The sequence below is a fragment of the Heptranchias perlo genome, chromosome 12 (genome assembly GCF_035084215.1).
Source record: "Heptranchias perlo isolate sHepPer1 chromosome 12, sHepPer1.hap1, whole genome shotgun sequence".
NCBI classification, from domain to species: Eukaryota; Metazoa; Chordata; class Chondrichthyes; order Hexanchiformes; family Hexanchidae; genus Heptranchias; species Heptranchias perlo.
This window is the reverse complement of record NC_090336.1, coordinates 51286629-51304275: the sequence shown is the minus strand read 5'-3', so window position 1 is coordinate 51304275 and position 17647 is coordinate 51286629. Positions and strand designations below refer to the sequence as shown.

The window sequence follows — 17647 nt, the reverse complement described above, 5'->3', positions numbered from 1 at the left end:
ACCCCTGCCGGAACCATCCATGTGAGAATATCAAGTGAGGACAAGATGAGGCTTGGCTCTGATGCATCCATCGGTTGAATAGCCTGGCGACACAGGTTCTCATAGCTATTTTGCTAAATAATCTCTTAGTGGATCGATGGTCGTATAGAGAGAAACACTTAACTGTAGTTCACGTATTAACTTGGCCATTGTATGGCATGGCATGAGGAAGAATGCACCTTAATAAGTAGCATTTTAATGTAATGGCTCAGAAAATGTGTAGCTTTACAGCTGTTCTGAATAGAAGCATGGAATTAACTATCACAGAAGGAATGCAAACATACCAAAATGATGAATCTTCACTGATCATTTTTACAATCATTTAGCAAATTTTGCTGTGCTTTTCCTTATCTTTCCCCTTCCCCAGTTCTCAGTAATTCATATGACAGTTTCCCGGGAGTCAATGATTTAAAGTGTTGTATCTTTCACTTCCTGGTTAAACATTCCAAGTCTGCAGAGGCAGCTGTCAAAAATGCTGCAATCTGGTCGAGGGAAGAGTTCAATCCTCTCGCTTCTCCCAGGGTCCTAGCTTTGCTTGAACTGATGCTGGGCTCTTCTCCGTTTCCTATTCGAGGAAGTGGCCGAAGTTTGTGGGTTAGTGTAAATCTATGGAGCGACGAGCAGTGTTGGTTCACTGCTCCGAGCAATTTCTACCCCAATGTGTCTGAAATGTGATATCTGAAGTTTGACAGGAAGTGCACACCATACAAAAAAAAGTATAGTGAATTTTGTGGCATTGCTAATGGTAAATCAGAGTATAGTCACTCTTGTCTTTACATTGCTGCCTTTGTGTCCTTGCAACCAGGCGGTTTCTATGCATGGAGCTCATCCACATTATTCAAATGATGCTGGCCCTGAAAATACACATGGGTTCATTGCGACTCTCACATTGTCCTACTTCTTCCCCTTCCCTCTTTTCGACTCTTGTAAGTCCAATGCCCAACTTGACAATAGTTCATTCTTCAACAGTTCATGTTTCTTCATTTATTTTTGGATTCTTTTTCCCCATCCCCAACAGTAATGGGACATTCAAACTTGTGTGTCGACCTGTTTGATCCAGCAAGTCCTAGAGCAGATTTTTTTTTATTAGTAATATAAATATCTACCTTAATGATTCACAGTTTCTGAGTGAATATCTATGTCCTTTCAGTCACAGCTATCTCTCCATGCATGGAGTTCATCCACATTACTCAAATGATGCTGAAATATCAATTGATATAGAAATATCAATTTTTTAACCAGCAAAAAACTTCTCCCACTCTAGTTCCTGATTAAGATGGCGGGCAGCTAACTTATTCTAGATGTGGCCACTCTTTAAGCAGCCACTGGAGGAGAGGCGCATTCATCATGGTGCTGTGGGTTGGCTCAGTTCTCTGATTTAACAAAGAAAATGTTTTTCCTGCATCGTTGGAGGAGGTTCAGCATTACCACAGCCAACTTAATAGAGGTTGATAGCTGGCCATGTTGGGAAGTTAACTATATTCTGTTATACCCGTTCCCTGTGCCACTGAAAATATTAACTTTGACTTATAGCCAATTACTAGTTTCAGAATAATAATATAAGGTGTAAAGCAGTGTAAGTAATTCCATAATTGTCTCAACCCCCCCCCCCCCAACCCTGCACTTCCCAGCTATAATGGTAATGAAGTAAGATCACAATAGATCAACAGAAACTCAGATGAGGAAACTTAGACAGAGTCTTATGAGCGTTCTCTCCCAGAATATCTCAGTTGTGGTCATGTAAATGTCCTAGCATCTTCACTGTAATATTCCCTTGCTGCTTATTCTAATTGTAAGCATCAAAAATATGATTTCTGTATCCAGCTACTTATTCAGAACAAGTGCGTAGCCCTCAGAAGACACTTACTCAGTTATATTAGTCCCTTCATTCTAAACATTTGGTGAATGGTTTTAAGCCTGTACATCTCAAAATGTTGTCTTCAAACATATGTAAACAGCAACCTGTGTACAGTAAATTTGTTGTAAAGTTAAAGATATTGTGCAAAGTAATTTCCAACTAAGCCAACTAGGATCTATTTTGGACTTTCCTGAATTGCCCCAGTACAGCACCATGCGTACATGACTTGTTTATGTATAGTGGTGATTTAAGCTTTGGAGGAGAGCAGGGTAGCACTAATTGTAAGCAGTATAATCCACCAGGCATGAGTAAGGTGGCATCATTGAATGCATTTCATTCATGTTTAGAGTCCTAATTATAACAATTATGACCTTCTGGTCGGATGAGGTTAGACTTGGGGGCACCACTCGCTGTCTTCATATCCTTCAGACTTCAGCCGCCACCTGTACCCGCTTCATATAACTTCAGACTTGGGTCATGGCCTTTGACTGTGGGAGATAAATATGGCAGCAAGCAGTGACTCAAATTGCCGATCAATCTGTGCCAATTAGGAACACCAATTCCAACTCTGGATTTGAGTGCTCCTAGGAATGTTGAGTCGTAAACAGTGTTGCTGCTGTTCCAGGTTTATACACTGAACTGAAGCTTGTTTAAAGAACTGGTGAGGAAGTACTTGCCAGATGGTGCTGTCAAACAGGAACTGCAGCTATTGAGGGATAGGCAGCAGAGTTACAACCTCCATGTTGGATCACCTCAGTATTCCTCTTTTACTTCACAAAGGATGGGCACTTATCCACTCCAGAATAGATCGATAAGATGGATCCAGCTCACCTATTGAAAGTCAGGTTTTAAAACTGACGGTCAAGGATCATCAAATACTTAGAGCCAAAGTGTGCATTAATTAGCTGTACAGTCTGCAGGAGTAGATTGTATGGGACTGCTTAAGGATTGGTTTGATTTAAAATGTTACACCCATTCCTGGGAGAGTTCAAATCCAGTGTTTGAATTAGAATTCTTAACTGGCACAGATTGATAGGTCATTACTGGCTGCCGTACTTATCTCAAACAGGCAAAGTCAGTAACTCAAGTCTGAAGTCATATGAAGTGGGTACAGGTGGCATCTGAAGTCTCTGAATGATATGACACAACTGAATCAGGTATATTTAAGTGGAGTAACCTGTGCTTGACTACACTGGCCGAGACTTGACAGCGATGAAGTTTTTGACGCTGTCAGTCGGGTGCTTCGGAACGATGTCGGTTAGTTCAGATCTTAAATCTGTTTTCAAATCAGGTTGACTTGGGTTAAACGTTAGAAAAACAAAAATGATTTGTGCTAATTGATGCTGGACTTCTTGGCATGGTGATGCATTCTTCCTGGAAATCTGTGTCCTGATGCATTAACAATGAATAAAACTGACTGTCTCTGTCTCTGGCTCGTGTTCATGTTGCTGCAGACCAAATTCCTTTTAAGTGCAGCTGCATGGATCTTTTGGTGAGAAATGTTGTTATTAGACACTGGAGGAGTGCCAACTCGGAGCTGAATCAGCATTCCAAGGTTGGCATGGCTACCGAGGCTAGTATTGTGAAATCGGCTTTAAAAATCAAGCACCATGCACAGTGCCAAGTGTGATGTCACATATTATGACGTTCTTTTATGCACTATGTTTAACCTATTGGTGCAGTTATACAATATTTGCGTAGTATTTATACGAGCCTACACTATAATTATGCTCGGATATAATTTTAGAATCAAGTTGGCCACAGTGGGGGTGGGGAGCGGTGGGTTGGTAGTTGGGCAGAAATGCATGGGGCTATCCCCGCTTTCTTTGGGGTGATATTCGGTTAGGTCGCTCCTTGTGGCGCCTGGAGCAGGAGGGAGTGTGCTCTCATCTTCCCTCCAGGTTCAGCCCTCCCGCTGCAGGGTGTGTTGTGGAGCTGATGAGGGGGGGATCTTGTTCTATGGTCCTCTAGACTACTTGGTACTTTTCCAGCTCCAGGTGGAGGCAGTGCATCCTGCACATTGACTGGTAAATGTCCCACAGATGGTGAAAGCGTATTATTGTGGTAGCAATGGAAGGCTTTGCCATAACTGAGACTCATAGTAGGATTGTGTGCGTGTGTGCACTTTACTGGATGCGAAATCCCTCGCCTGGCCCAGCAGACAAAAGAATGAATCTGAGGAGATCTCGATGCTGGTCGCTAGACATTTGTTGCATCCAAGACTGAATTGATTGGGAGTTCGAGCAGAAGGTGTGTAGAACTCTGGTTAGACCCCATCTGTGGTATTGCATTCAGTTCTGGGCACCACAACTCGGGAAGGATATATTGGCCTTGGAGGGGGTGCAGTGCAGATTCACCAGAATGATACCAGGGTATAAAAGGGTTAAATTATGAGGACAGGTTGCCTAGACTCGTCTTGTATTCCCATGAGGAGAGAAGGTTAAGGGGTGATCGAATTGAGGTGTTTAAGATGAATAACTAGAAAGAAACTATTTCCTCTGGTGGGAGAGTCCAGAACATGGGGGCATAACCTTAAAATTAAAGCTAGGCCGTTTAGAGGTGATGTCAGAAAGCACTTATTACACAAAGGGTAGTGGAAATCTGGAACTCTCTCCTTGAGACTAAGGGCCCGATGTTACCAGGGCTGCGGGTTCTCGGCGGGGGGGCTGGCGCCCGGCGAAATCAGTCATCTCCCCGCGCGATCGCAGCCCAATTGGATCCACTTACCTTCTCCTCCGGGTTCCCCACTGCTGATCTGCGCGTCGGGCGGGCTGCGCATGCGCAGTAAGATCTGTCAGCTGGAGGAGCTCTATTTAAAGGGGCAGTCCTCCACTGACAGATGCTGCAACAAACAGAAAAAATTACAGCATGGAGCAGACCAGGGGGAAGGCTGCTCCCAGTTTAATGATGCCTCTCTCCAGGTATCAATACATGGGGTGAGGAGGAGGGGGAGGACAGAGATCTTCCCCCCCGGTGGACGGGAGGAAGTGGCCTGCCTCTGCCACCAGGGAGGCCTGGCTCGAGGTGGCAGAAGAGGTCACCTGCACCACCAACATATCGTGCACCTGCATACAATGCAGGAGGCGCTCCAATGACCTCAGTAGGTCAGCCAAAGTGAGTACACTTACTCTTTCCCCTACACTCCGTCTGCCACATTACCGCCACCACCCCACATCTCCTTCTGCACTGTCAACACTACTCTTGTCACATCACCCCTCATACCCACTCAAACCTGATCCTCATCTTACCTGCACTTACTCACCTCGCCAGTACTCATCCCGCCACTACCACTCAACCCAATCCTCATACAATCTCATGGCTCTATCTCATACTCACCCTCTCGTGCATCTCTTTCACGGCCAGCCTCACTCAACCTGCCACTACCTGTGCTGCAGCCACAGGGCATGCATCACATATGTGCAGTAGGAAGCGTAAGGCAAACGTGTCGTGAGCATGAAGGGGATGCACAAGGGTGTTTGAGGGTTTGTCATGGTTTTTACTTACATTGAATTTCTGACCAACTCACATTACATATTATATTGGCACCACTACTGCCATGTCTTCACGAATCTTGTCTGGTTTGGGCAATAATGCCCTTTCCTGAGGATCACTATGAAGACCCACAACTGATGCCACCCATTGTGTCACTGCAGAGTGGGTGTAGGTGTATTTGCAGGGCTCTATTGTGCAGACGGCTGAGAGACGTCGGCGATGTCCCCGGTTGCACCCTGGAAGGATGCGGAGGAGAAGTTGTTGAGGGCAGTCGTAACTTTGACAGCGACAGGTAAGAAGATGGTGCTCAGGCCAGCCAGGAGCAGCTTGGCATGAAGGAGGCTGCAGATGTCCATGACTACATGTCGAGTGACTCTGAGCCTCCGTGTGCACTGCTGCTCAGAGAGGTCCAGGAAGCTGAGCCTCAGTCTGTGGACCCTGTGGCGAGGGTAGTGCCCACTGCGACGCATCTCTCTCTGCGGTAGCCCTCCCTCCTGCTGTACAGGTGGATGTGTCACAGCACTCTGTTGTGGAGCTCCACGTGTCAGAGGTGGACTGCGTGGATGGCGAGGCTGGTGATGCTGTTCGCCCTCCGAGGAGGTCATGACTGCAGCTACGGCGGCCCCCATCCGGAATATGTACATCTGAGGGGGTCCGCAAGGTAGGTACATGTCTCTGGACCCTGGGGTAAGTGTGCAAGTTAGTGACTTTGATTGTCAGGAGGAGGGTGGTGGAGGCCAAACTTTGTCCCAAGTGACAGAGTGGCCTCCTGCAATGAGTGAGGGTCTCCCCCCCCACCTGTCAAATGGACCTTTGCAGCTGCCACAGGCTGACAGCTGCAACAGGTCCATTTGAACTGGGAGTGTTTCCCCCAGTGTGGGAAACAGTCCCAGTTTGCTCTAAAATCCCACCCCTCCTCACATAATCCCTTATTCAGGTCAGTTAATGACCTGAACAAGCAAAATAAATAGCATCAAGTGGCATCCCGCTGACTTTAATTGCCTGCGGGATTCCCACCAGCGGGGGCTGCGTGCGCACGCCGGCGTGTCAGTGGGGAACCCAGAAGTGCGCGGGTTCAAGGCGGGCTCCGGTCCCGCTCCGGAATTTCCCGATTTTCGGGGCCCCCCGCCAGGAACGCACCCGATAGCGGGTGCTAAAATGCTGCCCTAAGGTTCAATTGAAAATTTCAAAACTGACATTGATAAATTTCTGTTAGGCAAAGGTATTAAGGGTTAAGGAACCAAGGTGGGTAGATGGAGTTAAGATATAGATCAGCCATGATCTAATTGAATGTCAGAACAGGCTCGAGGGGCAGAATGGCTTATTCCTGTTCCTATGGTCCCATGTTCCTAAAATCCAGCAGCTTACTCTCTTTCACGAATCATTGTATAGTCTGGGAAATGACAAAGATCCTTTAACGGTGCTCAACAATTAAGCTTTAAATATTAAATTTCTGAGATTATTTTCTTTGTTAATAAGGAAGCCATTTTACTTGCGTCATTCGTTCATTCTGTTCTTGAACACTCTGGGCTCGATTTTAGCGTCGGGTTTCCAGCGGGGGGGGGCCCGAAAATCCCGATATCCAGTCACGTGACCGGATCGCGCCGAGATCCCGGCCACTTCCGGGTGCCGCGCTGACGTGCGGGGCTGCGTGCGCAGGCCCCGCTGGTGGGAATCCCGCAGGCAATTAAAGCCAGCGGGGTTCCACTTGAGTGTATTTACCTTGCTTGTTGAGGTCATTAAATGAGCTGAAGCAGCTGTCAAAACAGGAAGTGTGGGATTTTAGCTTCAAGGCAGTGTGTTTCACACACTGGGGGAAACAGTCTCCCTTCAACCGGTCGTGTTCCAGCCAGCAGCCTGTGGCAGCTGCCAAGGTGCACTCCACAGCGGGTGGGAGAGCCACCGCGTCACGTAGGGCAACCCCTGCCCTCCACCACCCCCCGCCAAGCCAGAGGACAGACCGACGTGAAACCGCAGCCCCAGTCCGAGGAACCACCTACCTACCCTGCACAACCCCTCAGACCAACACCTGCCAGATGGGTGGTGCGTTGACATCCTCGGAGGACGAACAGCATGACCAGCCCCAGCAGCCTCGCAGTCCACGCCGTCCGCCTCGGAGACGTGGAGCCCCCCAACATGGTGCTGTGGCACACCCACCTGCACAGCAGGAGGGAGGGCAACCACAGAGAGAGATGCGTCGCAGGAGGCACTACCCTCCGAACAGGGTCTACAGACCGAGGCTCAGCTTCATGGACCTCTCCGAGGAGCAGTGCATACATCGGCTCAGAGTCAATCGCCAGGTAGTCGCCGACATCTGCAGCCTCCTTAACGACGAGCTGCTCCCTGATGGACCAAGCAGCATCTTCTTACCTGTCGCTGCCAAAGTCACCACTGCCCTCCACAACTTCTCCTCCGCATCCTTCCAGGGTGCAGCCGGGTACAACGCCGATGTCTCTCAGTCGTCTGCGCGGAAGAGCCCTGCAAATACACCTGCACCTACTCTGCAGTAACACAATGGGTGGCATCAGTGGTGGGTCCTCATAGTGATACCCAGGAGCGGGCATTATTGGACACAACAGACAGGATTCGCGGAGACATGGCAGTGGTGGTGCCAATATAATGTGTGATGTTTCTTGCTCTGAAATTCAATATAGGTAACACCCATGGCAAACCCTCAGACACCCTTGTGCATCCCCTTCATGCTCACGACACGTTTGCCTTACGCTGCCTACTGCACATATGTGATGCATGCCCTGTGGCTGCAGCACAGGTGGTGCCAGGTTGAGTGAGGCTGGCCGTGAGAGAGATGCACGAGAGGGTGAGTATGGGATAGAGCCATGAGATTGTATGAGGATTGGGTTGCGTGTTAGTGGCAGGGTGAGTACTGGCGAGGTGAGTAGGTGCAGGTAAGATGAGGATGGGGTTTGAGTGGGTATGAGGGGTGATGTGACAGAGTAGTGTTGGTGGTGCCGAAGGAGATGTGGGGTTTTTTGTTTTTTTTATTCGTTCACGGGATGTGGGCGTCGCTGGCAAGGCCGGCATTTATTGCCCATCCCTAATTGCCCTTGAGAAGGTGGTGGTGAGCCGCCTTCTTGAACCGCTGCAGTCCGTGTGGTGACGGTTCTCCCACAGTGCTGTTAGGAAGGGAGTTCCAGGATTTTGACCCAGCGACAATGAAGGAACGGCGATATATTTCCAAGTCGGGATGGTGTGTGACTTGGAGGGGAACGTGCAGGTGGTGTTGTTCCCATGCGCCTTCTGCCCTTGTCCTTCTAGGTGGTAGAGGTCGCGGGTTTGGGAGGTGCTGTCGAAGAAGCCTTGGCGAGTTGCTGCAGTGCATCCTGTGGATGGTGCACACTGCAGCCACAGTGCGCTGGTGGTGAAGGGAGTGAATGTTTAGGGTGGTGGATGGGGTGCCAATCAAGCGGGCTGCTTTATCTTGGATGGTGTCGAGCTTCTTGAGTGTTGTTGGAGCTGCACTCATCCAGGCAAGTGGAGAGTATTCCATCACACTCCTGACTTGTGGCCTGTCGATTATAGGAAAGGCTTTGGGGAGTCAGGAGGTGAGTCACTCGCCGCAGAATACCCAGCCTCTGACCTGCTCTCGTAGCCACAGTATTTATATGGCTGGTCCAGTTAAGTTTCTGGTCAATGGTGACCCCCAGGATGCTGATGGTGGGGGATTCGGCGATGGTAATGCCGTTGAATGTCAAGGGGAGGTGGTTAGACTCTCTCTTGTTGGAGATGGTCATTGCCTGGCACTTATCTGGCGCGAATGTTACTTGCCACTTATCAGCCCAAGCCTGGATGTTGTCCAGGTCTTGCTGCATTCGGGCTCGGACTGCTTCATTATCTGAGGGGTTGCGAATGGAACTGAACACTGTGCAGTCATCAGCGAACATCCCCATTTCTGACCTTATGATGGAGGGAAGGTCATTGATGAAGCAGCTGAAGATGGTTGGGCCTAGGACACTGCCCTGAGGAACTCCTGCAGCAATGCCCTGGGGCCGAGATGCTTGGCCTCCAACAACCACTACCATCTTCCTTTGTGCTAGGTATGACTCCAGCCACTGGAGAGTTTTCCCCCTGATTCCCATTGACTTCAATTTTACTGGGGCTCCTTGGTGCCACACTCGGTCAAATGCTGCCTTGATGTCAAGGGCAGTCACTCTCACCTCACTGGGGGCAGTGTTGTGGCAGACGGAGTGTAGGGGAAAGACTACGTGTTCTCACTGTGGCTGACCTACTGCGGTCATTGGAGCGCCTCCTGCACTGTATGCAGGTGGGCGATATGTTGGTGTTGCAGGTGACCCCCTCTGCCACCTCGAGCCAGGCCTTCTTGGTGGCAGAGGCAGGCCGCTTCCTCCCGCCCGCCGGGTGGAAGATCTCTGTCCTCCCCCTCCTCCTCACCCCATCTGATGATACCTGGGGTGAGGCATCATTAAACTGGGAGCAGCCTTCCCCCTGGGCTGCTCCATGCTGTAATTTGTTCCATTGGTTGCAGCATCTGTCAGTGGAGGACTGCCCCTTTAACTAGAGAGCCTCCAGCTGACAGATCGTACTGCGCATGCGCAGCCCGCCCGACGCGCAGACCAGCAGCGCGGACCCCGGAGGAGCAGGTAAGTGATTCCAATTAGTGCATTGCCTGCTACGATCGTGCGGGCAACCCACTAATTTCACCGGGCGCGGAGGCCACGCACCCGAAACCCAACCCGCCGGAAACCCGCAGGCCTGCTAAAATCAGGCCCTCTGTCCTTTGGTTAGGCTGCAGTCAGCAGAACGTGATACTGTGATGAAACAAATTTAAAGGTGTACTGAGGCTGTTTGTTGCACATTTTCAGTGCCAGATGTCAGAGTATCCAAGGTGCCAATAGTCTATCATAGCATGACGAATAAATGGCATCTTCCATGAACATCGATCAGAAGGAGAGTCTACTTTTGCACCTGGGGTGTTTTTACACTACAACTGTTAAACATGTATGAAAGTAGTAATGGGGAAAGGGTGCTGACTTCTGGGTGTGTGAGGAATTTGCACTGCCATTTCACTTCAGAGTGGAATTCATTCTGGATTAATTCCAGAATGTGCAGACTTTTCTTGTGTAAATGGAGATTTAAAAACAGTTTCCCTTCTATCTCTCTAAAGCAGTGCGCATTGTTATATGCTCACCGTGTTTCTTTCTACAGTGTAGATACTGGAAGAAATCCCATGACCCCAAGAGTGAGAATGAACGATACACGTTATATAAACAGTGGGCTCGCTTCAGCCAATTCTACAAGGAGCAGCCTCTGACCCTCATCAGGTGAGAGACTTTGCATCGACTGTATTGTATCAGGATTAAAATTAAGGCTGAAGGACCCCAGGTGAGCAAACTAGTAACTGCCAGGGGGAGTGCTCTTCCTGGCCCCACAAGGTGGCCCTGGGCCTTCCCTGCCCTGGGCTTCCACTTCTCTCACTTTGCCAATCTATCTTAATTCAGTTTGGGCAGTCTCAAACCATTTACTGGTGTGGTGAACACAAGTCTACTGCACAAAACTGCCCCCATTTGGGCATTAAAGTACAACCTCACTCAGAACAGCCATTAAATAGTGACAATAAGAAATGGAGGTCAACTTGGCGTAGTGCAGGGAATTCTATTTAGTACAGCTAAGGGATATTGCCTAGAAGCACTTTTATACTTAAAAACTGCAGCTGAAAGCAAGCAAATGGTTTTCTCATCTGCAGTAATATAAAGTTGGCTAGTTCTGTCCTGGTGTCCCGAGACCAACTTCACTGAAACAGATTATCTGGTCATTATCACGTTGCTGTTTGTGGGACCTTGCTATGCGCAAGTTGGCTGCTGCGTTTGCTACATTACAACAGTGATGACACTTCAGAAGTACTTCATTGGTTGTAAAGTGCTTTGGAATGTCCTGAGGTCATAAATCCAAGTTCTTCCTTTTTCTCTTTTCCTTCCAGAAGAGTAAACCCAATTGTTTGTAGGCCATGGAAGCTACCTCCCAATTTGCCACTGGCACCTGATGAAGAATGGTGCTAGGTGGAAGTGCAGATGGGGAAAAGTGGTGCTGGGAGGCTGGTATAGCTATATCTGATTGGGAGTGCTTTATGTGAACAGCAAATACAAAAAATAGAAAACATTCCCTTTATAAACACTCTAAGCACAAAATTGTATCTGAACAAACCATAGTCTCAGATAGTTGACACGTGGCCCTGAAGTTGATCCTTTTCTGACCAGTTATTAATCGTTCACAGCTTCTTGTTTCTGTTGATGTTTTCTTCATTCTCCCCATGTCCCACCTGCATCACAGTGTTAACGAGCTTTTACATTGCTCAGCTTGTATTCCGGGAGGCTCAGGTTCGTGAGCGGCAGAATTCTAGAACCATTCAAAATTGAGGCTAAGGGAGCTAGCTTTAGCAAAATAAATAAAAGAAGCCAACTCACACATTGGAGCCAGTCTCCAAGAATCCAAGCTTAAAAAAATTGGTCAGTGTTAAAACATTAATACTTGCTTTCACACCATATTCTCCTGCTGTGTGCGTTCCTCTATTCTTTAATTGCTTTCCTTTTTTACAAAATTTTTTCCCATAATGTGTATTTGCTCTCATGATGCACTGAAAAGAAAGGCCACATTTATTGATCAACTCCAGTTGTTGTAACAATTGACTTTACAATTGAGTGCCTTGGTAGGCCGCTTCAGAGGGCATTAAGAGTCAACCACTTAGTTCTCTTGCTATCCTTCTTTTTGTTTTGGTCTAATTTAAGGTGATGGCCTACATTGGAACATCAGTTGTGATCCTAATTTAATTTGATAGGTGACCTCTAACATAACGGCCGATTTTCCGAATGTGCGCTACCAGCAGGAAGCTTTGCCTGGCCAATGGGAGAGGCTATCACTGGGAGTGCACATTTGTAAATCGTGTCTCAACAATGGACTTTAGAATCCCGAGCATTTATCAGATAATTCTGCTTTTAAAAAAAAAATTGAGTTAGTGTACTATTTAGTTTCTCTCTTTCTCCCTTCTAGAAAGTACTATGGAGAGAAGATTGGAATATATTTCGCCTGGCTTGGTTTTTACACAGAAATGTTGGGAATTGCAGCTGCCGTCGGCTTCATCTGCTTTCTGTATGGCTGCATAACCAAAGATGGAAATGTATGGAGGTAAAATTCCCTGTCAATTCTGAATCGATAGCATTGGAGAGAACATAAGAACATAAGAAATAGGAGCAGGAGTAGGCCAATCAGCCCCTCGTGCCTGCTCCGCCATTCAATAAGATCATGGCTAATCTGATCCTAACCTCAAATCTAAAGAACACAAGAAGTAGGACAGGACCCGGCCACTCAGCCCCTGGGCCCGCTCCGCCAACCACAGGGCCTTGACCGATCCGAACTCAGCTTCATGTCCAATTTCCTGCCCGCCCCCTGTAACCCCTAATTCCCTTTACTTCCAGAAAACTGTCTATTTCTGTTTTAAATTTATTTAATGATGTAGCTTCCACAGCTTCCTGGGGCAGCAAATTCCACAGACCCACTACCCTCTGAGTGAAGAAGTTTCTCCTCATCTCAGTTTTGAAAGAGCAGCCCCTTATTCTAAGATTATGCTCCCTAGTTCTAGTTTCACCCATCCTTGGGAACATCCTTACCGCATCCACCCGATCAAGCCCCTTCACAATCTTATATGTTTCAATAAGATCGCCTCTCATTCTTCTGAACTCCAATGAGTAGAGTCCCAATCTATTCAACCTCTCCTCATATGTCCACCCCTTCATCCCCGTAATTAGCCGAGTGAACCTTCTTTGTACTGCCTCGAGAGCAAGTATGTCTTTTCTTAAGTATGGACACCAAAACTGTATGCAGTATTCCAGGTGCGGTCTCACCAATACCTTATATAACTGCAGCAATACCTCCCTGTTTTTATATTCTATCCCCCTAGCAATAAAAGCCAACATTCTGTTGGCCTTCTTGATCACCTGCTGCACCTGCATACTAACCTTTTGATTTTCTTGCACCAGGACCCCCAGATCCCTTTGTACTGCAGTACTTTCCAGTTTCTCGCCATTAAGATAATAACTTGCTCTCTGATTTTTCCTGCCAAAGTGCATAACCTCACATTTTCCAATATTGTATTGCATCTGCCAAATCTCCGCCCACTCACCCAGCCTGTCTATATCCCCTTGTAGGTTTTTTATGTCCTCCTCACTCTCTACTTTCCCTCCCATCTTTGTATCATCTGCAAACTTTGATATGTTACACTCGGTCCCCTCCTCCAAATCGTTAATATAGATTGTAAAGAGTTGGGGACCCAGCACCGACCCCTGCGGAACACCACTGGCTACTGGTTGCCAGTCCGAGAATGAACCATTTATCCCAACTCTCTGCTTCCTGTTAGATAACCAATCCTCCACCCATGCCAGAATATTACCCCCAATCCAGTGATTCTTTATCTTGAGTAATAATCTTTTATGTGGCACCTTGTCGAATGCCTTCTGGAAGTCTAAATACACTACGTCCACTGGTTCCCCTTTATCCACCCTGTACGTTATGTCCTCCAAGAACTCAAGCAAATTTGTCAGACATGACTTCCCCTTCATAAAGCCATGCTGACTTTGTCCTATTAAATTATGTTTATCTAAATGTTCCGTTACTGTCTCCTTTCATAATAGACTCCAAAATTTTACCCACCACAGATGTTAGGCTAACTGGTCTATAATTTCCAGCCTTCTGCCTACTACCCTTTTTAAATAAGGGTGTTACATTAGCAGTTTTCCAATCTGCCAGGAACTTTGCCGAGTCCAGAGAATTTTGGAAAATTATTACCAAAGCATCCACAATCCCTACTGCCACTTCCCTCAAGACCCTCGGATGTAAGCCATCAGGTCCAGGGGATTTATCCGCCTTGAGTCCCATTAATTTACTGAGTACCAATTCCTTAGTGATTTTAATCGTATTTAGCTCCTCCCCCCACTAGAGCCCCCTGTTTGTCCAGTGTTGGGATATTCTTCGTGTCCTCTACCGTAAAGTCTGAAACAAAATATTTGTTCAGCATTTTTGCCATCTCCATGTTTCCCACCATTAATTTCCCGGTCTCATCCTCTAAAGGACCTACGTTTGCCTCAGCCACCCTTTTTCTTTTTATATAATTGTAGAAACTCTTGCTATCTGTTTTTATATTTTTTGTTAATTTATTTTCATAATCTATCTTCTCTTTCTTAATCAATCCTTTAGTTACTTTTTGCTGTCTTTTGAAGACTTCCCAATCTTCTATCCTCCCACTAAGTTTGGCTACCTTATATGTCCTTGTTTTTAGTCGGATACTATCCTTAATTTCTTTACTTAGCCACGGATGGCTGTCATTTCTTTTACACCTTTTTTTCCTCAGTGGAATATATTTTTTTTGAGAGATTGGGAGGGAAGTATTTATTGCACTCTTACATGCAGAATACTAATCAAGGAACATGAGCCCCTCCCTCATGATTCAATGCACCGCCCAGTATAGTACTGAGCCATACTGCCCAGGAATGGTGATACTTTCTCTATCTGTGCTGAATCTACCAGAAGACCAGTGGAGATTTCAGCTTCTCTGAGCTTGGGCTAAGAAAATTCCAGCATAGTTTGCTGGTCTGTAAAACAGCGGTGATAATCCACACAAACAAATAGGATTCCAAATCCCAGCTGCAATGAAGAAAGGCCACTTAGATGAGGTATTGGAGGGTTGTCATTGCCTGACTGAGGTATTGGAGGTCAATCATTGCCTGGATGAGGTATTGGAGGGTTTTCATTGCCTGGATGAGGTATTGGAGGGTTTTCATTGCCTGGGTGAGGTATTGGAGGGTTGCCATTGCCTGGATGAGGTATTGGAGGGTTTTCATTGCCTGGATGAGGTATTGGAGGGTTGCCATTGCCTGGATGAGGTATTGGAGGTCAATCATTGCCTGGATGAGGTATTGGAGGGTTGCCATTGCCTGGATGAGGTATTGGAGGTCAATCATTGCCTGGATGAGGTATTGGAGGGTTGCCATTGCCTGGATGAGGTATTGGAGGTCAATCATTGCCTGGATGAGGTATTGGAGGTCAATCATTGCCTGGATGAGGTATTGGAGGTCAATCATTGCCTGGATGAGGTATTGGAGGGCTGTCATTGCCTGGATGAGGCACTGGAGGGTTGCCATTGCCTGTAAAGCAGTACTGTAACATGATTCAGAACTTTTAAAAGTCAAAGGATAAGGGGAGAAGAACAGAGAAATAAATTGGAGAGGAAAAATGTTCAATCCAATTCGTCTTTTACTCGTATTCCTGAGGAAACAGTTACAACAAGTGAAATAATTGGGAAACAAAACTATCAGTAATTGTGTTGTGAGGTTATGTACTTTCTCCTTCGAAAGCTGATTGATTGACATTGTCTTCCTCTCTCACATCAGTGCAAACTTCTCCCCTGCAGTGCCATTTATGTGGCTTTAAAGTGCTACAATTACTTTTGTTTTGACTTATTGTTCATTATTTTAAAAGGCCTTCTTAAGGGATCCATTTCAAAACCTAAGCTGGAAGTGGCTTTTCATAATAGCTTAAATGACAAATTGTATAGTACAAAGTATTTGGAAGAACATAAAATTACACACAGCAAACAACATTGTCATCCTATCTGTATGATTCAAATCAAACTGATCAGTTTATTGTTTACTTTTCACTTAAAAGTACATTTCTAGCCACTTCCGAACCTGCTTGCTGTGATTTTTAAGCTTAAAAAATTCGATTTCCTGACAACCCCCAAATACAACAAAAACAGTAACCTGTGTTGTAACATATTTAGGAGATCTAGTTCAGACACAATGGAGCCAATTTTAACCTAGGGCAGGAATCAGGGGTGCGGGGACCTAAGCAAATGGCAATCAGTCTCCCCGTACTCATTTGCATGCACTGACTCTGACTCCTGCCCGAAGCCGGTGGGAATGATGTCCGTGCCGGCAAGTGGAGGCCAGATAGTTTGGAAGAGGGATGCCAGGATGCCGTCAGGAGCCCACGGTATAAGTCCTTGGTAAGATAAGTACGGATTGATGGGGGCGAAGGGCAGAAGTCCACCATCGAGCACTCCTGCTCCTCCTGGCCCAGAAGAAACTTTTTAATAAATAAAATTAAAATTCACTGACCTGGGCACGAATCCTTGCTGCGGCCAGCTTTCGCCGGATGCCACGCGGTTCATAGTCGGGCGCACGGTTAAAACGCCATGATCGACACTATCAGGAGGCGACACAGCCATTTAAATTAGGCCCCCACTCCTCTAAGGCGGGCGACCTTCACGAGCCTGAATTCGAGCAAGTAAAATGGTGTTTGGGAGGGCAGGTGGGCATGAACGCAAGGGAGTGAAGCATGAACCCCTCCGCCATCTGACCCACCCCGCCCCCACTGCTCCTGCTGGCTGTGGTACTGATCTTAACTGTTAACATTTTCAGTAACTAGCGGGTAGGACCGTACATGAGAACAAAGAGAAAAATGGACCAAGAAAAGATTATTAAACCCACCGTGCCTATCCCTCCCTCGATGTACAATCTGCTCCATAATAGAGACTGTCCACAGATTTCTTAAAATTTACCTTCCGGCAAAATACACCCTTTCACAATCAAACCTCTCCACTTCCATTCCATTACTAGAACTAGGGGGCATAATCTTAGAATAAGGGGCTGCTCTTTCAAAACTGAGATGAGGAGAAACTTCTTCACTCAGAGGGTAGTAGGTCTGTGGAATTTGCTGCCCCAGGAAGCTGTGGAAGCTACATCATTAAATAAATTTAAAACAGAAATAGACAGTTTCCTTGAAGTAAAGGGAATTAGGGGTTACGGGGAGCGGGCAGGAAATTGGACATGAAGCTGAGTTCGGATCTGTCAAGGCCCTGTGGTTGGCGGAGTGGGCCCAGGGGCTGAGTGGCCGTGTCCTGTTCCTACTTCTTGTGTTCTTTAGATTTGAGGTTAGGATCAGATCAGCCATGATCTTATTGAATGGTGGAGCAGGCTCGAGGGGCCGATTGGCCTACTCCGGCTCCTATTTCTTATGCTCTTATGTTCTTATTTCTCCTTAATGACGGAGCTATGTCAGTCAGCTCTGTGGGTGTGGCTGGAGCAAGCTGCAAGCTGGTCAAGCCCACACAATTGACTGACCACTCAAAAAGTTAAACAAAAACAATAAGCTCAGTATTTTAATTTTAAGGTTTACTTTTATTTCTCAAATCAAATACATTTTTAGTATTTAAATTACAAATGAGGTCTGGGG

The 17647-nt window shown here is 46.8% G+C and overlaps 1 protein-coding gene across 3 annotated transcripts in view; it reads left to right on the top strand.

Annotated features, from left to right (window-relative positions):
- The window catches only part of ano5a (anoctamin 5a), a 147375-nt gene that overhangs the window by 106395 nt on the left and 23333 nt on the right, over window positions 1–17647 (top strand). For all 3 annotated transcript variants that reach the window (XM_067994097.1, XM_067994096.1, XM_067994098.1), the window contains 2 exons: window positions 10574–10689; window positions 12413–12547. In XM_067994097.1, the coding sequence (XP_067850198.1) occupies window positions 10574–10689; window positions 12413–12547 (251 nt within the window). The remainder of the gene's footprint in view (window positions 1–10573; window positions 10690–12412; window positions 12548–17647) is intronic.